The sequence below is a fragment of the Caretta caretta genome, chromosome 6 (genome assembly GCF_965140235.1).
Source record: "Caretta caretta isolate rCarCar2 chromosome 6, rCarCar1.hap1, whole genome shotgun sequence".
In the NCBI taxonomy this organism is placed as follows: Eukaryota; Metazoa; Chordata; order Testudines; family Cheloniidae; genus Caretta; species Caretta caretta.
In genome coordinates this window covers 75,992,680-76,016,275 of record NC_134211.1, presented here as the reverse complement: position 1 = coordinate 76,016,275, position 23,596 = coordinate 75,992,680, and the positions used below count along the sequence as shown (strand labels likewise).

The 23,596-nt window shown below is 38.9% G+C and overlaps 1 protein-coding gene and 1 long non-coding RNA gene across 6 annotated transcripts in view; one reads left to right on the top strand and one right to left on the bottom strand.

Moving 5' to 3' along the window:
- Window positions 1–23,596, top strand: part of CDIN1 (CDAN1 interacting nuclease 1) — a 245,111-nt gene that overhangs the window by 142,811 nt on the left and 78,704 nt on the right. The window contains exon 11 of one of the 5 annotated variants that reach the window (XM_075129732.1): window positions 8,706–8,877. The exons of the other annotated variants lie outside the window; for them this stretch is intronic. Coding sequence (XP_074985833.1) covers window positions 8,706–8,766 — 61 coding nt within the window. The 3' untranslated portion in view covers window positions 8,767–8,877. Of the gene's footprint in view, window positions 1–8,705; window positions 8,878–23,596 lie in introns of those variants that run through there. 5 annotated transcript variants of the gene reach the window in all.
- The window catches only part of LOC125639183 (uncharacterized), a 76,692-nt gene continuing 67,245 nt past the window's right edge, over window positions 14,150–23,596 (bottom strand). The window contains exon 6 of the long non-coding RNA XR_007357403.2: window positions 14,150–14,448. This is a non-coding gene — a long non-coding RNA (uncharacterized LOC125639183). The remainder of the gene's footprint in view (window positions 14,449–23,596) is intronic.

Genomic DNA, 23,596 nt, shown 5'->3' with positions numbered 1-23,596 from the left:
TGAAGTCCAGGGTCCGTATCCTGCTGCTTACCTTTCTTCGCTGTGTCAGGATCCTGAACTCAACCAACTCATGGTCACTGCCTCCCAGATTCCCATCCACTTTTGCTTCCCCTACTAATTCTTCCCAGTTTGTGAGTAGCAGGTCAAGAAAAGCTCTCCCCCCAGTTGGCTCCTCTAGCACTTGCACCAGGAAATTGTCCTCTACGCTTTCCAAAAACTTCCTGGATTGTCTATGCACCGCTGTATTGCTCTCCCAGCAGATATCATGCTCTCCCAGCAGATACCAGTTAGGGAGGGGACCTTTGAGCAGTAGCTCTTGTGGAGCAGGAAAATATATGTAGTCACTTACTAGGCACTACTACTAGGTAAGATTGACTTAGAACAGCAGGTGAATGTAGGGGACATGGCTAACATCTCATCTGCCAATGCTTAGAATACTGATAAGCATCACTTGTCAGCATAATGCTCATAGCCAGAAGTCAAGAGTGCCTATGGGAGCTACAATAGTCTTTGGTGTGTCATCTATTTAAAAGGAAATAAAGAAAAAAACGAGTATGGAGATTACTGCTCGTCATCACTCTTAGTATAAAAGGAGAGCTATGGATTTCAAAGAATGGACAAAGAAAAGAAAAGGGCCAAATACCTAAAAGAGCCAGAAATTTGGAAATTGAATAGCAAAATTCTTGACCTATGTCTGTATCCTATTTTAAAAACATCTGGATAGTTACTTGTCCATGTTCAAATATTAGGACATCAATAGAGCGGTTCATGCCACAAATAGAGGTTTCTTGTGGCTGTGTTTTAATAAAACTAGGTCTGGCAAGCAACAACCCCTTTAGATAATTGTTACCTGCCTTTCAACCAAGGTAGTCTATGCATATTTAGTCAGGTCCCCAGACTCTTGATTAGTCTGTAAGTACCTACACTGGGAACAGATATTCAATAATGGGCTCTTCAGTCTAGCAGGGAAAGATATAACATGATCCAATGACTGAAAGTTGAAGCTAGACAAATTCAGGTTGGAAAAGAGGCATACATTTTTATCAGAGAGAGTAATTAACCACTATAACAATTTACCAGGGGTCGTGGTAGATTCTCCATCGCTGACAATTTGTAAATCAAGAGTGGATATTTTTCTAAAAGAAATGATCTCGGAATTTTTTTGGAAAGTTCTATGGCCTAGGTTATATGGAAGATCAGACTAGATAATCACATGTGCTCCTTCTGTCCTTGGAATCTGTGAATACAGGATGCAATGTACTTCATTAATCCAGAAGAGAAACAGCAGAATGGGGATTTGCATTTTGTAGTACCAAGTCTCAATTTTCATGCTTGGTTGATTTACCCTTTAAGTTACAGCCAGAGGACTTTAAAACATAGATCTGTTTGCATGGTTGTGTCACAGAGTAGTGTTGGTTTTCTGAAATCAAATTGATCTACTCTTTCAGAGAATATCAGAATTTTCAATCATCACTCCCAGTATAAATTTGACTAAACACTAATTTGAATATCATGGAGTACTTTGCAAAATGTGTATTATTAAGTATGACATAAAAACAAACAACTTTCTTTTAGTGTCAGTCAAGTGATACTTATCAAAAACTAATGTCATAGCTAAGATCCTGATGATGATCAATATATTTCTGAAGAACAAGCCTCAATATACTGAAAAGTATGCTTAAATTCTAGGACACTTATTCTCAGCTAATGTAAATAGAAGTAGCTTCACTAATGTCAGTGCCGCCATTCCAATTTACACCATTACACATTACACCTTATATGTGGAAATTAAAGAAAGAAGTGGGTCATATAAATTCATTTATAGAGTAAGAAGAAGATAAAACAGAGCACCACCGAAGTTTTTCATTTTGTTCTAGTGGTACAACAGTTACAAAAGAGAGTTGATGAAATTTATTGAAATGGACAGATAACTCTTGACCCATTTCTTAGCACTTCTTATTGGCATCAGATAATATTTTCAAATTATTTTTAAGATAATGGGCTGTTGTCAGATCTTATATCAAAAAATTTCTGCTTGCAGCCACTAAAACTATCATTGAATATATTATTTTGCCCCTGTATATTTATTTCAGTAGCATATGTATTTTTAGGGTTGTGCAACAATTTGGGGCAGGAACCATCTTTCCATATCTTTGTGTACAGATTACACAATGGAGCCTTAATCAAGGGCTCTAGCCCCTACTGCATTAAAGAAATGATAGGTAATAATCTAAGCCATTTTTTAGCTCCCACGCAGAATTGGATAATTCTGTTGTTCCTTTGTAGTAAAATGTGGACAAAACCCAAAGTCTGACAGGAAATAGAGTGGGATGCATGAATTAGTAAGTGGCATACCAGCACACTAAAAAAAAAAAAGAAAGTTGGTAGTAAATGACAGTGAGTATGATCAGAAAAATCTATTGAAGACAGAAATATACTGCAGTACTTTATTTGAGAAGGCATGTGTAGTGCTAAACTATATACACTTTAGCAACATCTAGTGTACTGGAGCAGGATTTGTGTATATATTCTGCAAGCCATAGACAATCTGAGATGAAGCCCACATGCTACCAGTATTTGTAGATAGCTCAGGTGAGAACACATTGACCATCAAAGGTGCTAAATCTTATAGAGCATTCCACATTTTAGCTGAATTGGGCTGCCTGTGCACCACCATGTCATGTATGTGTGTCCTCATCCAAATACATTGTAGCCTAGGATAAAGTGCTCTAAGCTAGGCATCAGAAGACCATGAGTTCTGGGATGACCTCTACTGGCTGCTGTTTATATTTCTATGCACTTGAGCATTCTTACTATTATTGAGCAAGGCCTCACTCTGTTGGTCGGCCAAGAATAATTCCCCCATTAAACAAAAAAGCTAACTGAAAGTTTGCACAAAGTAACTTCCAGTTCTCTAATTTGGAGACCTAAATCATATCTAGTCAGCCACAATACATCTAAGGGTATGTCTACACTGCAAAATTAGGTCGAATTTATAGAAGTTGTTTTTTTAGAAATCAGTTTTATATATTCAAGTGTGTGTGTCCCCACAGAAAATGCTCTAAGTGCATTAACTTGGCGGAGTGCTTCCACAGTACCGAGGCTAGAGTCGACTTCTGGAGCATTGCACTGTGGGTAGCTATCCCACAGTTCCCGCAGTCTCCGCTGCCCATTGGAATTCTGGGTTGAGATCCCAATGCCTGATGGGGCTAAAACATTGTCGCGTGTGCTTCTGGGTACATATCGTCAGGCCCCCGTTCCCTCCCTCCCTCCGTGAAAGCAAGGGCAGACAATTGTTTTGCGCCTTTTTTCCTGCGTTTCCTGTGCAGACGCCATACCACGGCAAGCATGGAGCCCGCTTAGCTCACTGTCACCGTATGTCTCCTGGGTGCTGGCAGACGTGGTACTGCATTACTACACAGCAGCAGCAACCCATTGCCTTGTGGCAGCAGACGGTGCAATAGGACTGGTAGCCGTCATCGTCATGTCCGAGGTGCTCCTGGTCGCCTGTGTGAGGTCGATCAGGAGCGCCTGGGCAGACATGGGCGCAGGGACTAAATGTGGAGTGACTTGATCAAGTCATTCTCTTTAGTCCTGCAGTCAGTCCTGTTGAACCATCTTATGGTGAGCAGGCAGGTGATACGGATTGTTAGCAGTCCTATTGCATCATCTTCTGCCGGGCAGGCAAGAGATGAGGATGGCTAGCAGTCCTATTGTACCATCTTCTGCCGAGCAGCCATGAAATGTGGATGGCATGCAGTCCTTCTGCACCGTCTGCTGCCAGCCAAAGATGTAAAGGATAGATGGAGTGGATCAAAACCAGAAATAGACCAGATTTGTTTTGTACTCATTTGCAAACTGCTCCCCTTGCCCCCCGTCTAGGGGACTCATTCCTCTAGGTCACACTGCAGTCACTCACAGAGAAGGTGCATTGAGGTAAATCTAGCCATGTATCAATCAGAGGCCAGACTAACCTCCTTGTTCCAATAAGAACAATAACTTAGGTGCACCATTTCTTACTGGGACCCTCCGTGAAGTCCTGCCTGAAATACTCTTTGATGTTAAAGCCACCCCCTTTGTTGATTTTAGCTCCCTGTAAGCCAACCCTGTAAGCCGTGTCGTCAGTCGCCCCTCCCTGCGTCAGAGCAAAGGCAAACAATCGTGCATCTGAGTTGAGAGTGCTGTCCAGAGCAGTCACAATGGAGCACTCTGGGATAGCTCCCGGAGCCCAATACCGTTGAATTGTGTCCACAGTACCCCAAATTCGACCCGGCAAGGCCGATTTAAGCGCTAATCCACTTGTCAGGGGTGGAGTAAGGAAATCAATTTTAAGAGCCCTTTAAGTCGAAATAAAGGGCTTCATCGTGTGGACAGGTGCAGGTTTACATCGATTTAACGCTGCTAAATTCGACCTAAAGTCCTAGTGTAGACCAGGGCTTAGAATGGATGTACCAAATCTATGAGTTTGTCTATCCTGTCTCAGAGTAGCAGCCATGTTAGTCTGTATTCGCAAAAAGAAAAGGAGTACTTGTGGCACCTTAGAGACTAACACATTTATTTGAGCATAAGCTCAAAGCATTCACTGAATGCATCCAATGAAGTGAGCTGTAGCTCACGAAAGCTTATACTCAAATAAATTTGTTAGTCTCTAAGGTGCCACAAGTACTCCTTTTCTTTCTATCCTGTCTGTAACTGTTGCTCTAACTACAAGAACATACTCCTCTTCCTGAACCAGGAATATTGCCAAGGATTCCTGATCTCCAGCATTCTACTGCAGTCTGATAAATAGTTGTGTAACCAACTAAAAAAGTATGCTAAATACCTACTAGAGGCTGGTTCACATAGAGGATATCAGTTACTCCTTTAGCTCAAGTAGCAGAGGTCTCTGCTGAGAATCCAGAGTTCCAGGTTTTAAACACTAGTGATAACTCAACAGTGGGAGGGATCTTCTTGGTTTTGTAGTGATTTTCTGTGTTTTTCTTGACTCCATGGCATGTGAGCCATAGAGGACCTTCTGGCCGTGCAAGAGCATTCCACCAAATGGCTATAGAATAGGTTGAAAAGATGAGAAAGAGCCTGTGTTACATACAGAAGGACCACATAACATTTTCTCTAGTGTGACAAAGTTCCTCCTCTGCCTTGGTGGGTCCTGTGCTTATTGGCAGATTTGCTTACCTCAGAGGTTCATGGCAGCCCTCAGTTTGGCCACTTTTATGGCTCAAATCTGCCGTTCACTCAGTTAGCCTCATCACTGGCCAGCATGGGGAAAAGGAAAAAGAACAGTCCCTGCAGTCTCCGCTGATACACTTAGTGGATCAGGGAACATGCCAGAGACCTTCCCCTCTGGTGGAACCCACAGTCCAGGTCAACTCCTCCAGTATCAAGCAGGGAGTTGGGGGGATGGGGGGAACCCGGGCCCGCCCTCTACTCTGGGTTCCAGCCCAGGGCCCTGTGGATTGCAGCTGTCTACAGTGGCTCCTATAACACCTGCGTGACAGCTACAACTCCCTGGGCTACTTCCCCATGGCCTCCTCCCAACACCTTCTTTATTCTCGCCAAAGGACCTTCCTTCTGATGTCTGATGCTTGTACTTCTCAGTCTTCCAGTAGTACGCCTTCTCACTCTCAGCTTCTTGCGCATCTTGCTCCCAGCTCCTCACACGCGCACCACAAACTGAAATGAGCTCCTTTTTAAACCCAGGTGCCTTGATTAGCTTGCCTGTCTTAATTGATTCTAGCAGCTTCTTGATTGGCCGCAGGTGTTCTAATCAGCCTGTCTGCCTTAATTGTTTTCAGAAAGTTCCTGATTGTTCTGGAACCTTCCCAGTTACCTTACCCAGGGAAAAGGGGCCTACTTAACCTGGGGCTAATATATCTGCCTTCTATCACTCTTCTGTAGCCATCTAGCCCAACACTGTCACACTAGATAGAGCCATAAGAAATAAATGTTAGCTTTTGCCTTTTTACTAAGCCATACATTTATTATAAAAATATTCATTTCAAAAGTGCCTTTCATTGTTTTTTACTCTTAAAATCAGTCATTCATAAAATGTGCCACTTTCTCTTTACTTGGAGCAATATCTTGCAAAATTTAGTTTGTTCTGTAATAAAAGTTGCTCTGCATGCTCATGTTGATTTGGCACATATGGAATCAACTCATACAGTAAAAGTAAGCTGTACAATTTGTTTGGTTTACAAAACTAATAAAAGTACAAAATACCCCAAAATAAATATTTAAAATTCCTTTTATGCATTGAATTGAAAATATGATGAAACAAAATCTGAAAAGAAAGCATTTGCACTCATGGAATTCAGGTGACAATCATAGAAGTATAATTAAAAACAGAATTGTGTTAATCACAAATTGCTGTGGGAGAGTGAGATTATTAAATGTATATTGCTACCCTTTTACCTTAAACAAAAGTAATTTTAATGCACTGTGGTCCCATAGTCAGTAAAAAGAAAATACAGAATTGGTTTTAATGCAGAGTTAGATCCTCAGGATATAAGTCCAGGGGCAGTGTGCAAACGTGAAGTAAAGTTCACCTCATGCTTCTTATCGTTGCCTGAGGGCTGTTATGACTTACACTAACCTGTAGGAGCCACAAGAGATTGAAAATATAGGCCAGAATTGAGATAACATAGGAGCAGCCCCATCACACACACACACATATCCATGCTTCCTTTTCACTTCTGCCTCAGCAATAGTATAAGTCATTATATTAGCCCCATGCAACTAGAGAATCACCTACACACTGGGATAATTTGCCTTGGATATTTTATGTGGGACTTTCAGCCAAAGTAGCCGTCAATGAAGTGCAAAATAGCCTCACGAAACCCAAGGATCTGGCCATAAATGTTTCATACTTACATGGTGATACAAAGTTTACAGGTTGTTGGTTTGGTTTGGGTTTTTGTTTTGTTTGCTTGTTTGTTTATTTTTAACTATGCTGCTGCCGTTTTTCATTAAATTTATTTTTTGTTGGCTTGACCTTGAGTTTCTGGAGGTGAAGAACTCTGATAATGCCAATAATCTTTGTGGAAAGTAAATAACTGATAACACTGGGTCTTGTAGCCTTTTTTAATTTGGCAAGGCAAATCACAGGCTGGTAATTCAGACCTCTAAGTATATGCAATAACAAAAGTTTAGCAAAAGCTGGAAATCTGATAGGCAAGAAGGCTACACATCAGACTGTAATGGAGATAGAATGCCAATGCACACTCCACTGCCACAAGATAGAATAATGAAAAATTGATTTCACCTATCATTCTCTTTGCTTAAAAAAATAGGGGAATTTCCTGCAGGTGAGAGATGCTGGGTGGAGCTGGTTGGGAATTTTCTGTCTAATGATTTTTCAACAGAAAATGCAGTTTCCACAAAATTGAAATTTTTCGCAGGAAAAGATTTTGACTTTTCAAAAAAATGTCCATTTTCCATTGGGAATATAGAAATGAAAAAATTCATTTTGGGTAGGCTTGACCAGTATCGAAATATTTTTCTTTAAACTGACCCAAAATGTTTAATTTTGAATCCACGCAAAAAAAATTGAACAACATTATTTTACTGGAGTTGTTCCAACCCACATTTTCTGCTATGGGCCGGGCTTCTGAGGGGACTGCATCTCCCACAGTGTATTTCCTCTGCATGGAGCATCACCGGAGTTGCATGACTATGGAGACCAGACCCACCATTCTTACAAGACAGTAGACAAAGACAGTCTAATGCTGAAAAGCAATTTGGGAAACTGAAGCAAAACATTTCTATTTTGAAAATGCTACATTATGATCAAAAATATCAAAACAATATTTTCAGTTTTTCCAAATCAATTTTTTTCCATTCTATGGAAAATTTCGACATTTCAACTTTTTGTCATGTTTCAGGACTGTGACCTGGTGCCAGCTCTTGCTATGGCTGTAGGCATCAGCTGAACGCTGACAAATACATAGATGAAAACCAGACTAGCTCACCTGTATGTTAGCTTGTCCCATGAACTTGAATTCTGGAGGAAGGAAATAAAGATAGCTGACATGAAAATTCTTCATCTCTTTGCTGTTTGGGCTCTTTCAGGGCTGGAGCTAGGACTCAAAAGCAGAGATCCCCAGGGTCAACTTGAGTTAGCCCTAAAAGATACTGAGTGCTGACAGATTATTACATCTCTGTCACCTATTGGAACCATAGACCGTAACTTATTTATGTGTATATGTTTGTTTGCTTTAACCTGCAAATAACTCTCTCATTTCTTTTCTTATTTAATAGTTAATTAGTTTATTAAAGGATTGGCTAGCAACATTGTCTTAGATGGGATATAAGTGACTGGTCTCTTGGGACTGGGAGTAACCTATATATGTTGTGAGCTTTGGTGTAAGTAACCATTTATGACTAAGTCCAGCTTGCCTGGGTGGTGGGATAGACTGGAGTGCCCAAGTGGACTTCCTGTGACTCCATAATAAGACTGGTATAATGCTTTAGATTTCACAAACCTAGTAACAAATGTGAACTCCTGATTATATAACATACCACCAGATTGAGGTGTCTTCCCTGCTTTTTGACAGTCTGGCCTGAGGGTGGCACTTATGGTCATGAACCACTCCAAACAGTGTGACAGGGACAAAAATCAATGTTGAAATTTTGCAATTTCTGAATTTCACTCTGCTTTTGTGCTGGGGTTGACAGCACTGTACTGATTACATTCTATTTAACCACAGAGCACTTATGGCAATGGATTTAGTTTCCCTTTCCTGTTCTTCTCTGATGCGGAAAGAGTGATCACCTGTTGGGATGAATGGAAAATTCAGACTCCATGCCCATTCAGTCTTTGACCTCTATGCTAAGTCTTCCAATAAGATGCCATGGTTTTGTGATGTGGACATGTCTAATAGGATTTCAGATGAGATCACCAAATCATATGTAATAAATATATTGAATAACCATCCAAAGGTAACTATTTGCAATCCAGTCCCTTTTTTTGTACAATTTTTACAATTCCTTTATATGAAGTAGTACTCTCTTTTGGACTTAATTCTTAGATGAGTTGATTAGCATCTTGTAACTCATTTTATTCTACAAACAATTTTTTCTCTATCGCTTTACTGAATATTTGGGAGTATGCTACAAAGAAGCACTCATTACCTATGGTTTAAATCTGCTACAGACAAGTTCTGCATCTCAGATATAATGCAGGATCAGGTATAATGCAAATTACTATTATTCTGTCAATTTTGTTTGCTAGTGCTGTCCCGATTCTTGTTTTACTGTCAGGATGTGCTGCAAAGAACAAATGAACATGCTGATTAGTGGCTTATATAAAACTGCTGATTTCAGTAAATTGGCTTAAGATCTAAGCATCATTCATTTTCATCTGGATCATAACGTATGCCAAACATTTAGATTAAAAATAATGAGTTGCCTAGGACTGAGTATGATACTAAGTCAGCTGCTTACCTTAGGGCTCAGTTCTAATTCCTCTTCTTTTCCTGCTATACTCCTCTGCATTGTCAGGACGCTTGAAATCATCTGTATACACGTGTGCAGATGATACCGTGCTTCATATCTCAGATTGTGAAACAGATGTAATGAGGTAAGACTGAATGAAGACTTGGAAATTGTAACTAGATGGGCAAATGAACATAAATTCCAGCTGAAGAAACAAAGTCCACCTACTTCACCACAAACCATAAGATGTTCAAGTACAGTCCAAAATCAACATTGGATGGAGAAAGTATTGCTGCAGAGAGGAACCCAGTATATCTTGCAGTGACCTTGGACACAGAACTAAGGTTTGGACCACAAGTCAATAAGGTGGCAGTCAAAGCAGAGTGGAGACTGAATCTCTTAAGAAGTATCACTGGCACCAATTGAGGTACACGTGTTAGCACACTGACAACAGCATGCTGCTTGATAGTTAGCCCAGTACTTGAATATGCCTCCCCTATTTGGTCATATATTGCTCCTAGTTACATTGCCAAATTCAACATTGAGCAGTCATCTATAGTTCACTTGATAACTGGAGCAGTAAGATTCACTCCAACAGCAATTTGTGAACAAAAGTCTGATATTCAACCTCTTAAGAACCGTAGAAAAATACCGCTAATTCAGTATGGAAATTGTCTTTGTTCCCACCTGAATGTCATCACTGCTCAGGTCTGTTCAGAAATGGGAAAATCAAAACAAGGCTGAAACAGTCATCTTATTTTGAAATATGTAAAGGCTACTGAAGAAAAGGAAGATTTGACGTCAGGAGGGTAGAGTGTATGAAGAAGCTTGTAGGTCCAGTTAATCCTCCACATAAACGTATTTACTTTAGTAAATGTCTCTCCCTTCAAGGGAGAGACGGAATACATGGACTAGGGTACACTAAGGAAAAATGCAGAAGACCATCCAATGGTATCAGTCAAATTCACATGTAAACTGATAGTTCATCAGAGATATCATTCAAGAATGGTTGTTGTGGTGTCTTCATCCAGTGGCCCAATGGAATGAGTTACAAAAAGTGTATTATTTGGGATATATCCTCTCAAATTATATGGCTGAAATGAAAGCTATTCTCACTGCTGTGCAAGAAATAAGCAGAGCAGAAATAGAGGCAGATGTTGTGGTGTTTGTTGACTTGCAGGTGGCAATCCTCAGTTCCTTTTGGAGAAACCAGAATGCTCTTATTGATGCAGTTCATTAGGAGGTGTGGAGGCTCAGATATCGAGGCAATGAATGGACTTTTCAGTAGAGTCCATCACACGCTGGTATGTACAGAAGTGAGGTAGCTGATAAGCTGGCCAAAGTTGGAAGATTGGAAACTCAGGTAAGAATGACAATGCTCAAGGATAGTGCCTCCCAGTGAAGGAAAATTTTAGTTGAAATAAATGGTCAAAGATAAAAGATCCTCTGATATCAAAGCATCTCAGAAAATAACACTGACTATTGTGAGATTACGGACAGGGCACCCTGTAGGAATGAAAATCAATAGAGATGGGACTAAAATATATCAACTCTGCAAGTTGTGTCGGGAGCAGGCTTTAATGCCTTTGACTGTAATGTTGTAAGGCAAATGTTCGGATTTGACACTTTAGATCAAACCCTTACAGAGGACCCCACAAGAGTCACCAAATTCATTCTTGAACTTCGTGGCCTGATATGATTATTGTGAGACACAAATAACAACCTCAGAGAGAACCACTCAATTATATGAAGGAAAGGGGTCAAATATTGGGAGAGAGGGGTAAGGGGACACTCAAATTGAAGTTGGCTTTTCTGAGAGATGAGGAAGATGAGGGTAGCAGGCCAAAAACTTCTTATTCATTTTATTTTTATAAATATTATACTACTAAAAAGTATGCTTTGTCAGCAGTCTGATCACCATGCTTACACATTATATCCTGATTTCATATGTAGGCCATATTTGTCTTTTGGGCTGTATTAGTCAGGGTAGAAACTGTCTTCTAATAGATTTGGAAAGCCCCTATCACACAGTCCCTTTATCCAGTTGCAGTCTGCCCCGTATTTTCTACTGTCTTTTGTTTAAATTGTAGCTATGTTTTTTTAAATAAACTTAGTGAAGCTGATGAGTCTTCAACATTTTTTTTAAAAAACAGACCCTATATCTAGATGTGCAAACATGTACATAGAAGCCTAACTGTAGGCACTAGATTTTGATAATCTTGGCCATGAATGTTTTTATGTTAAACCCAGAAAGCCAGAGAGTTCTGAATTAATGGTCTACCCTTAATATGCTCAGTGAGTTACTGTACCTAGGCATAAAGTGGTATGTAAAGATTTTTAGTCTTAACTCTGAATTTCCTTGCAGTTGTGGCTTTGTCAGACCTTTAACATTACTTTAAAGTGGGGGTAAGGGGTTGTGGTTTAGTATAGACTAATGTACGTGGCAAGGCTTTTACATTAAGGATATTTCTTCCAGTGCATTATAGTGCAAATTATATTTTAAAACCAGCCAAACTATTGATGCTTTTATTGAATGGAATAATTTATTATACAAATATTTTAGTCTGTTGACATTTCATCATCAAATAACAGTAAACACAATGTACATTTCCCAAAGACTGTTCTCAAGAGCCAAATATTTATCCTTGCCTTACTCTGAAGGTAGTATTGTAATAATGAGCCTTAAAGCAAGACAGAGAAATATGTTTAAGGTTGAGATTTCTAATACAATACAATAATAAATAGGCTATCTGAAAATAATCTAATTTTGCCGACTGCTCCTATTAATGTTTTACAGAATCGTACTGAATTTTAAAATTCATTTGATTATTTTTATTTTCTTTATACTCATTCTTTGGAGCAACTACACCAGCAATCTTACCTTTGGGGGAGCCTGCTATATTATATCTTTGGTTTGCTAGACAATAGCTTTGTTTGTGTAGGATTATTTAACTTGATGGTTAGAATCTAATTAACTTAAATGACCAAAAACAACATATAGTTGAAGGTATATGCTCTTCTTTTCTAGAAGACAGGTTACAGATTGTATTTACAGAGCTTATTAGAGCAGTCTGTCAGCATTCTAGAACTTAGACAAATTAATTGTACAATCTGTATTTGGGTAAAAACATATATGGGAATTGGGGAAACTGGGATCACATCAGAACTTACTTCGGTATAACTTATGTCACTCTGGGGTGTGAATAATGCACTCGTGGGAGGTGAAGTAACTAAGCCGATGGGAGAGCTCTCGCCTGTCAGCTTAGAGCATCTTCACCAGAAGTGCTACAGCGTCGCACTTCCCCCATGTTCTTACTGTTCCCCTTGTTTTGTTTTACTTTTTCTTCAAATGGTAAAGGTCGTAATTTTGTTAATATTTTAATGTTAAAGTAATAGATGCAAAACTAATATGGAAAGCATATAAAACATTTACTTCAAAAATAATCTTTGTCCTTCAGTAGCCTGCCAGGCTGTTGGTGCACTTGAGGGTTTAAATGAATTATTCTTCTCTGGAAGATCCCAAGACCGGACAATGCTATTTCACTGAACCCTCCATAAAAGGCATGAACAATTAAAAGACTACTCTCCAATAGACTTATTTTAAGCTAGCTATGTTGGGGAAAAGTTTAAAGCAGAGCATGGCTGTAAATTTAGGATGCCATATTCCAGCATCTGTTCTTGGAGTTTCTCACCAATTTTCTTTGCAGAAATGTTTGATAAATGTTGTTTTGTGTGAAGTGGACAATCTGGTTTACTTGCATGCTTTTTTCTAAAAAAAATTTTGTGGCCCTTTTTCTTAAATGATATGTAAGTGTTTAGTAATCAGCTGTGCTTCCAATTTCTGTTATTTCTGGTTTTGTGTTCACACAAAGTACATTCATTTTTGCCACATATTTCCTTAGCCTTCCCCCCCCTTTTTTAGTTAAATACCAAAAACTATATTAATTATATTGAAGGGATTTTTGCTAGGAGTAGACTGAACTACAATAGCTGCATGCATCTCTTTCTGTGCAACTTGGGTGTCAACTCGTGATACTGAATGACTTCACCTCCAAAATAAAAATGTATGTCATCTAAGGAAGTGGTAGAGATTTTTTGTGTATTTTGTTGGTTCTTTTTCGGGAATAAGCATCTTCTGTTTCCCCATCATGTTAGAAGGTGGATACTCAGATTAGTAGAATGATTAAGATACATACCTCTATCTAATGCTTAGGCATTTCTGAAGTATCCAACATTGTTTTATACAGCTGTTAAGTACAAAATTAAGAACTTTACTAAAATGTGTGCATCAACATCTCCACTCACTGATAGATTCAGTATGCTTTGTTTGCATTTTGTTTTATCTTTAGTTTAACCTCTCTTCATAAGAAATGATGGCTGATTACCATTCAGACCTTATTACTGAGGGAAATGGCAGGTCTTGCATCATGCTTTTATCTATGAGTAGATTTGCCTTGGACTTTGCCCATATTGCATGCAGCTGTCTTAGTGGGTCTCGGATGGAAAAAGGATCTCTTAACTGGACACTAGCCTGTTATGGGCCTTGAACATTAAGACCAGGACCTTGAAGAGGATCCAGAGTTGAACAGGGAGCCAACGGAATAGTGTACCACCAGAATGGCTTGCTGTCAACAATATTTCTTGCTTAAAAGGCAGGATGAAAATCTTACTATGTGATTCTTAATTAATCAGTTTCTGAGTTTGGTGATTATTCATGATCCAGTTCTAACTGTGTTTTAATGGAAAGTAGACAGCTTTACCCAATATCTTGCCATGATTGGGGTTTAAGCAAAAGTGATCCCGGTGAGATTCAACCAAAACAAAACTTTAGGTTATGCTGCTAGATTGGGGAAAGCAACGAGAGGAATTGGCAAAGCTGAAAAATACTTCCTTAACTGGAAGTTTTCTCACCTTTTGATATTGAAGTTTGTAGTCTGGGGATCCTCAGCCACATCTGGATTTCCACATAGGGGTCAAGTGCTTTTTATCATTTATGCTTGATCATGGGGCTATGATCTGAAAGTGACAAAAAGTCCTGGATCAAGATTTGATTACTTTAATGCTTTGTATGTGCAGCTACTCCTTAAAAGCATTTGTCGATTTCAGCTGAAGTAAATATCACAACCTCTTTGAAGGGGTTTTCTCACATTACACTAGTGTCCAGTAATCTGCACTATCTTCCAGTTCATTTCCTAGTGCAATTTAAAGTGTTGCTTCGAATTTATGAAGCTTTAAATCAGGTGGAACACTTGGTACCTCAGATTGCCTTTCTCCCCTTTGACCATCTCTCAGATACAAAGCCAGGTGATATCTGAAGCGATCAAGCTAAATCTCCTTTAATTTCAGGGGCAGGGAGTTCTCAGTGATAGGTCTTCGGAATTTGCTTCACTCATCAGCTCAAAAGATCATGAGTCTGTTGACTTTCTGGTCATACTGCAATGCCCATTTCTCTCCCAGAATTTTTCCAAAGTTAGAGGGACGGATTGTGTGGCGGTAGGAGTTTGGAAGGAGAGGGCAAATTGGAGACAGTGTAGATATTAGGTTTTTTTAACTTGGCCCTAGATATTGTAGAAGGTCTTTGATAAAAAATGGGAGTGAGTATAGCTATTTATAAATCTGAATAAATAATAAACTCTGTTCATAAACTTAGTCCTGTATGATTTTGGTTCAAGCTGTTCAGTAGAGTTGGAAATTCCTTTTAATAATCTTACCTCCTTTGTTCTCATCTTCCAGAATCTTGAGTACTTTTCTGGTGTTTCATTTTCTAAATATACGTCATCATGTACAAATATTTGTCATTGTGTATAACTGAAGACAAATGTTTGTACATGGATTTGATTTTGTTTATCATGGTGTTCGTGACTCTTATGGTTTGAAAAAATATGATGTATTGTGAATTTAATTTACTGCATTTAGAAATAGCCAAGAAATCAAAACAAATGTGATTTATTATTATTATTATGATTATTTATTATTAAGTTTGCACTTAAATCAGAGTAGAACTTTAATGGTACCTTTTATATGTTACAGTTTAATTCTGAATGGTGTACAAACATCAGGATAATGATTAACAACAACAAAAACTCATATCACATCAAAGCTGCACCTTGCTCCAGTCCTAGATAAAATAATGTATATTAATTCCTGAGTTTTAAATACTACAAATAACAAATGTTCTATCAGTAGTCATGGCTGCCAGAACTAATTGATATAAACAAATCACAGGCAATGTTTCCCTACTGTTGTCATATTTGATGACAAGATAGGCATTTATTTGGTTTTGTTTATTATGTATTTACAAAGTAACATTCAACTCAAATATAGACGCTGTTTTTAAGTGAAGTACAGTTTTTCCTCTAACCAGTACTTTACACAACCTTGCAATTCCTACAGTATAGGAACAAGATAGTGTCTATATACTCATTTATCCACAAGCACCCTTGGACAAAGGTTTCAAATATCTCAGCTTTTGTCCATCTATTTTAATGTAGTCATGACAGAGACTCCTGTGCGCTTTAAATAGATCTGTAACCAACCAGCTCCCTTTAGAAGAGTGATGACATGCTAATACCCATATTACCTCACAAGATATCAGAAATGTCTGTCATTTCACTTCATTTGAGCCAAAAAGCATCCCAAAATCCATCAAGACACTTTGGTATAAGTATTTAAAAAAATTCACTGCATTCAGTAGCACAAAGGTCTTTAAAGTCAGATTTCCATACATTTGCACAGAATGAAATACTAGCAGCATTAATCAAATAAGAACAAATAAGTACATTAAAAGGGAAACATCACTTAAGCAAATAGAAACTGCTCCATCTGGTTTATAATATCTCGTGTGTATTCCTACTTGAAATTGATTTTTTTTAATTAAAGAATGGTTCAAAGGTGCCTACATGCAACAAAAATTATAAAGAAATTTTTAATTACTACTTTTGCTGCTTCCACTAGAATTGTGGCTCTCTTAATCTCTTGAATTTACCATTTTTCTGTTGTTGCCATAGTGAAATGAAGTAGTTCAGGCAATGCTGTATTCTTTCTTCCATTTGAACTTAACTAAAATAATCTCTAATCTATTAGAAATACTTTAAAAATATCGTTTAGAAATGTTTATGTGGATTTTAGAACTTTGGAGGCTGTGAGATTGACAGGCCTTTAAAATGAAAGACCTATTTATCCACAGAACAAGTGCAACATGTGTAGTAGCAATATATGCTTCTCCTGACCAGCCCATCCTTATGCTTTTGACCTGGAAGAGCCATATCGAAGGAGGAGGAGGTTTTTCATTCCCAATGCCCATTTGTTCAGTCTTTCTGCTAGTGTTTTTTATGACTTTTGGAGAATTGCTAATATAGTTTCTATTTTTAAGAAGGGGAAAATAAATGATTCAGTAAACTACAGGCCTGTTAGTTTGACCTCAATTGTATGCAAAGTCTTGGTGAATTGGTTAAAGGAACAACTACAATGGGTGATACTGAAAGGTGAACTGTCAAGCTGGAGGGAGGTTACTAGTGGAGTTCCTCGGGGTTCAGTCTTGGGACTAATCTTATTTAACATTTTTATTACTGACCTTGGAACAAAAAGTGAGAGTGTGCTAATAAAATTGTGGATGACAGAAAGTTGGGAGTTATAGCCAATACAGAGGAGGACCGGAATATCATATAAAGAAGATCAGGATAAGCTTTGGATTTATCAGTTGGAAGTGACAGAGGAGTAGGAGAAAGACGTGGGTGTATTGGTTGATCACAGGATGATTATGAGTCGTCAATGTGATGCAGCCCTGAAAAAAGCTATTGCAGTCCCAGGATGCATCAGGTGAGGTATTTCCAGTAGAGACAGGGAAGTGTTAGTACCATTACACAAGGTGAGACAGCTGGTGGAATATTGTGCGCAATACTGGTCTCCCGTGTTTAAGAAAGATTAATTCAAACTGCAACAGGTGCAGAGAAGGGCTACTAGGATGATCCAGGGAATGGAAAACCTACAATCTGAGAGGAGATTCAAAGAGCTTGGCTTCCTTAGCCTAACCAAAAGAAGGCTGAGGGGAGGTATGATTGCTTTCTGTAAATACATTAGAGGGATAAATATCAGGGAGGGAGAGGAGTTATTTAAGTTAAGCGTCCATGTGGACACAAGAACAAATAGCTATAAACTGGCCATCAGCAAGTGTAGGCTCAAAATTAGGCAACGGTTTCTAACCAGAGGAGTGAAGTTCTGGAACAGCCTTCTAAGGGGAGCAGTGGGGGTAAAAAGCTTAATTGACTTCAAGACTGAGCTTGATAAATTTATGGAGGGGATGGTATGATGGGACTGCCTATGATGGCATGTGGCCAATTGGCAACTGCCAGTAGCAAAAATCCCCAACTGCTGGAGACAGGACACTAGATGGAGAGGGTTCTGAGATACTACAGAGAATTCTTTCCCAGGTATCTGCCTGGCAGGTCTTGCCCACATGCTCAGGGTCCAACTGACCTCCATATTTGGGATCGGGAAGGAATTTTCCACCAGGTCAGATTCACAGAGACCCTTGGGGGCGTTTCGCCTTCCTCTGCAGCATGGGTCATTTGCAGGTTAAACTAGTGTAAATGATGACTTCTCTGTATCTTGAAGTCTTTAAACCATGATTTGAGGACTTCAGTAACTCAGCCAGAGGTTACGGGTCTATTTCAGGATGAAGATGAGGTTCTGTGCCCTGAAATGTGCAGGAGATCAGACTAGATTATCACAATAGTCCCTTCTGACCTTGAAGTCTATGAATCTATGAGACTTGGACTAAGAGTACGAAATCATTTCATGTAATCACTGGTCAGGCAACTGAGAAGCCACATGATGGTAATAACTTTCAGTCACTACTGACCTGTATGGAATTCCTGCCAGTGATTTTGTGATGAAAAGTTCTGTATCTCATTATCTATCTCCCGATTCATCTTGTTCTCCATGATTGCTATTCTAATCTTAATTATGTACTGGATTATAATAATAAATAATATTTAACAATTCTATAGCACTCTGTTGTGCAGAAGCCTGTGTTCTAAGCTATCCAGCGTAACAAAAAGTCCAACTGAGATCATTGTATAAAATTATTTATAAAAGTAAGGAAAAGTTAAAGTAGTACTGATACAAACTGGATTAAATGTTAAAGAAAACTGTGATAAGGGGTCTTCAAGACTGCTGGTAAAGTCAGAGGTTGATATGAAAATGAGCTGAAAGAGCCTCAAAATGTGAAGAAATGTTTATAGTTCAAATCACCAAACTGTGTTTTGAACGGGCTAATTTTAATGGCTTGAGGTTGTCACCCCTAACTGGACATTGCTCATCTAGAGAATTCACTGAAGGGAATAGTAAGATAGCAGGACAGAGAACTAGAAAGAAGTGAACTTTATCATTACCCACACACCCACCCATCACTAAGGAACCCTGGGGTCTACCATAACACCACTGGGCCTTCATCATTCTGATCCTGAAAGATGACCTGACCAGACCCAGCAGTGAGAGAGAACCAGATGACATAACCATCTCTGCTGTCTTTGGCTAAATCCTGACCACCTCAGATGTGAACCTGAGATTCCTATTGTTACCCACGACACTGAGATAATTTTTTCTTCACCGCCTTATTTCTCCTCTATCCTATTTTTCTCTTTTTGCCTTCTGCCTCATAAGAGTCTCACTTAGGTGGCCAAGAGAACAACCTTTTGCAACAGAACGGTAAGCCTGTGACTAGAGAGGCTAGCTAGAAGCAATGCCTTAAATATCCTTTGCCCTCTACACTGTCTTCCCATATTCAAAGCACAGTGAAGGTCTCTGTCCTTACTTTCATGACACTCAATAGTATGGGCCCAGGATACCTAAAATATTACCTGAAGCTCCAAAATAAGGACCATGGTCAAAATTTCCACTACTTAGGCACAATGGAGATGTCCACAACCAGGGCAAAGCTTGTTTGTGCAGGAGACAGAGAAGTCTGTGTCTCACCACTTTCCCTCCCCACAAAGACTGGAACTAACTCCCACAGAATCTAAGAACTACATCAAACATCACCACTTTCCCACCTGTTAGGTTGCAAGCGAGAGTAAACATCAAAAACAGAAGTTGAATTTTTTATATATTTCCTATTCTTTTTTCTCCCTTTTTTGTGTATTTTTTTTTATAAAGGGGAAAAGGGTTGGAGTGGATCAGCAGCGCAAGACCATGTAAATTAACTTTTTCTCCTTTCTTCAAAAAGAACAATTAATGCCATCTTAAAAGACTGTCAAGCAGGGGTTTTCCCCTAGAAATGACTCTTTGCAGCTAAATGGAAAGGGAATAAGGGAAATTGTTAAAATGAAAGCTTTACTTAATACTTTAAATTTTGTTGCTTTAATTGCTTTTCTTCTTTTTTCTGTGTGATTAATAGAACATTTAAAAGATTTTTAATGGTGGTTGTTACCATGGGAGTTAGCCAGCAAAACCCTGAGCCACAAATAACTTCAATGTTGTAACGGTAAACAAGGGTTTTATTAACATCTTAACCATTATTGGGCCTGAGACACATCCTTCTAAACTTTGAAATAATGCATAGTTTCTCAAAATTTGAGTAATCTGTAAATAATAATTTGTACTTCGCTACCAGGATTGTATTTTAATACAAGGGCCTCTCAATCATAGAAACAATAACCTTCACAATATCCCTGTGAATTAGGTGATAACTCATTTTACAATGGGTAAACTGAGGCCTGAATAGATTAAGTGATTTATATAAGATCACGCAGCAATTAAATGATCCAGCTACCCCTCTGCTATCATATCTAGACACACTCTGCTCTTCTAATTACTCCAGAAAAGGTTTTCTGAGTCATGTGATTTTATCATGTTGCAAACTGTAGTAGTCAATTGTAGTCTCAGACCTGGAATATGACATGTCACTGCCAAATTTGACAAATCTGCTATTCCGTTTAGATCCTCCTCACAAGTAGTGGTGGTTTTTTCCCAAGCTAACCACATAAACCAATATCTCATGAATATCTCTAGTTTGAAAATGTATTTTAACATTGTGCTAACAAACTAGTCCAGTATGGTGCAAGCCAAAAAAGGAGTAATAAAATAATTTGTGATTTTTTTTTTGGACTGATAACTTTACTCCACTGAAAAGGGTGATTAATCTGCAAATAAGCCTAAATAGCATTATAAATTTGTCAGAAGAGGAGCTATGTTGTAAGTCCACATAAAATGTTTTCATTTATGTTTTGAGGCCCAGGAGAGTTTTCAGTGATAAGAAGTATCAGCAACAATAACTCTCATGTGACTCAATTGTGTGCGTCTTTTCAGAATAAAAGGTAAAAATTGATACAATTTTTGATCTTAAGTGCAAGGGGGAAAAACAAGACTGACAGGTTAGGATTGTACTGTGTAGGGCAGTGTTTCTCAACGTGGGGGTCGTGAGACGGGTTAGGGTGATCACAAGTAAAGGGCCGGCATTAGGGGGTGACAAGCAGGGCAGTTGCCCAGGGTCCTACCCCACAAGGGGCCTTTGAAACTAAGTTACATGCTTCAACCCTGGGTGGTGCGGGCTGAAGCATGTAACTTAGCTTGGCATGGGGCCCCAGGCAGTTGTCCTGCTTGCCACGCCCTAACGCTGGCCCTGAGTATTAATAATTTACTTAATAATATTTGAGGTAGGGGGTCACAATTTTTTCAAGCCTTAGTAAGGGGATTACATTTTTTTTTAAGTCCAAAGGGGGTCGCCAGCACAAAAAGGTTGAGAAACACTGGTGTAGAGTATTACGTATCAAACAGGAGACAGACTGGAGAGTCCCAGGCACTGGAGGTGACACATTCAGAATGAAATGGGAGAATGCCAGACACAGCAGAAATCTGCCAACAGATTCCAAAGGAAGCAAAGATATCCAACGTGGAAGGAGGCATTTGCTTCCCTTCTGGATGGATGTGTGGTGCCACAGTAATGGGCAGCACAGTTGGAGAACAGATGAGGCAAATAGGTGAAGATGATAAAGATTGGTTTTCCCTTCTTGCATGAGTTTGTTACCTGTATGGCTCATGCTTATGCATAATTCTGTGTTTAAGTGTAAAATAGTTCTGCCTGTCAATTATACGCCATAGTATGTTTGGCAGTTAAACTGCTAAGGAACATAGTGTGAAGTTGCTCAGCATGATTTGCTATCCAGTCTTGGACTAATTCTATGATTTGGGAAGTTGGAAGCACAAACGAGCTGTGTTCCATTTGTTAGTTCATCTGTTCTATTGTTTGTTTTATTGTATATTCGTGTGTAAGGATTCTAAATGTTTATCTATCTATATCTATCTATATATATTTAATATGGAATATCCTCTTCAGTGCTGATTCTGGGAACTGCATTCAGCAAGTTGGGTATTTACTCATGTAATGCATTCATCTATTGAAATGTTTTGCTATCATAATTTGCTGATCAATTTTTCAGATTAGCAGCATAATTTTGCAAGTTTTTTTTATAAACCATGGGGTAAGCAGTTCAAAATATCCTGTTAAATATAATTTTGGCACATGTTAGTACTCTGGCAAGGACAGAAGCCTGATCAACAGCTGCATAAAAAGAAAGCACTCACAGATTATTCAGATATCATCTTGCACTGGTTTTAGGACAGCCTATTAGTTCAAGCCTTAAAAATAAACAACTATTAATCACCTAATGGCAATGTGAGTTGGCCAGCACTTTTGGCTGCCTGGATCTAAGTCTAACCATATTCAATACCTTGTCTCATGTTTTCTGTCACCCAGGATAAGAGGCAGTTTACAGGTAGGCATTCCTTTAAAAGAAGAGTGTTACAAGCATAACCAAATGTTTAAAATAACTTCTCTCAATGCAGATATATAGCTTAAAACTTGTAGAAATCAAACAATAGTGAGCTCGATCAGCAGTCTTTGCATTGCAACTAATAGACATTAAGGTTTCTCACTGAAACTATAGAATAAGCAAGAGCCTCAAAAAGCATTGTTTTATTGTATGGGTTTTAATCAGAAAGTAGAAATTTGGCAGGATCTTATTCTTCCCCAAATACGTTTACTTTGGCTTCTTCAAAAATAAATATGACAATTGTTTAACTCAATGAGTAACCGTTAGTCACCTTCTCAAAGGACAATAACTAAATAACTCTTGCAGAGTCTAACTTGGAGTGGTAAGATGGATGGCAAGCATGTGACAGTTCACATGACTGGAAATTAACTGATGGGTGGCAGGAAGGAAAAGTGCTGCTCCTTTGGATGGCTTTGTTTTATAAGTCCCATGTTACTGTGTTTTCAAATGTACAGTGAGGAAATGCAGAACCCTGGAAGACATCTTTCAGTGCGAAGTCCCTTTTAGACTGCAATCTAAATACATAAATGTGACAGAATAATATAAAGCGTGCACACACACACACACACACACATACTCTACTGAAAGCGCTCAGAATTTTTTGGAAGTCATTTTAGAAAGTTTTCTGATAGTTCTATTGTCATCTGTGCAACTAGTTATATCTCTTTTACTGTTTTTAGTTTGTTTAGGTTTTTTTAACTTCTCCCACTTCTCCTGTAGTAGGGATGCCCAAACTGTCTTATTAAGGAACGGTGCCCTGAGCTGACAAGGATACACAGAACATCACATTTCTCTTTTAGGGAGTTTTCACTTGAACCTGAATCCAGTAGTCTAGGTGGATAAAGTCCTTGGACTGTGCTTGCCTCTTCTTTGGGGCGCCCTTTTTAGCTCTAAGCCTTAACCTCCTAACTGGTCATTAGAACTGACTAATTGCCAGGAGAGCAGAAATAATTAGTATCCTCCAAAATGAGTATGATTGGTGAGGCATAATCCACCAAAGGCCAGTGGAATGGCCAGAATCAAGCACAATTAGACACAAGCACAATGAGGATCACTACCTCTACTGGCCCACTTGCTCCCAAATGTTTTCTTTTGAACTTCACTTAATTACCCAGAAATATGTCTGTACTATCTTACATTCTCATCACCTAAACCCCAGTACTGCAAGAAGCTTAGTAGAGGCACAGAGGGGCATTCACACAGATCTCCTTACAGGATCAAGGCCCAAGTGTCTTAGGCCTCAAGTACTGTACATAACGTTGAAGTCAATGGGACTTCAGCACAAACTTTACTGAATCAAGCCCTTAATGAGCAAAATCACACACAGTGATCAG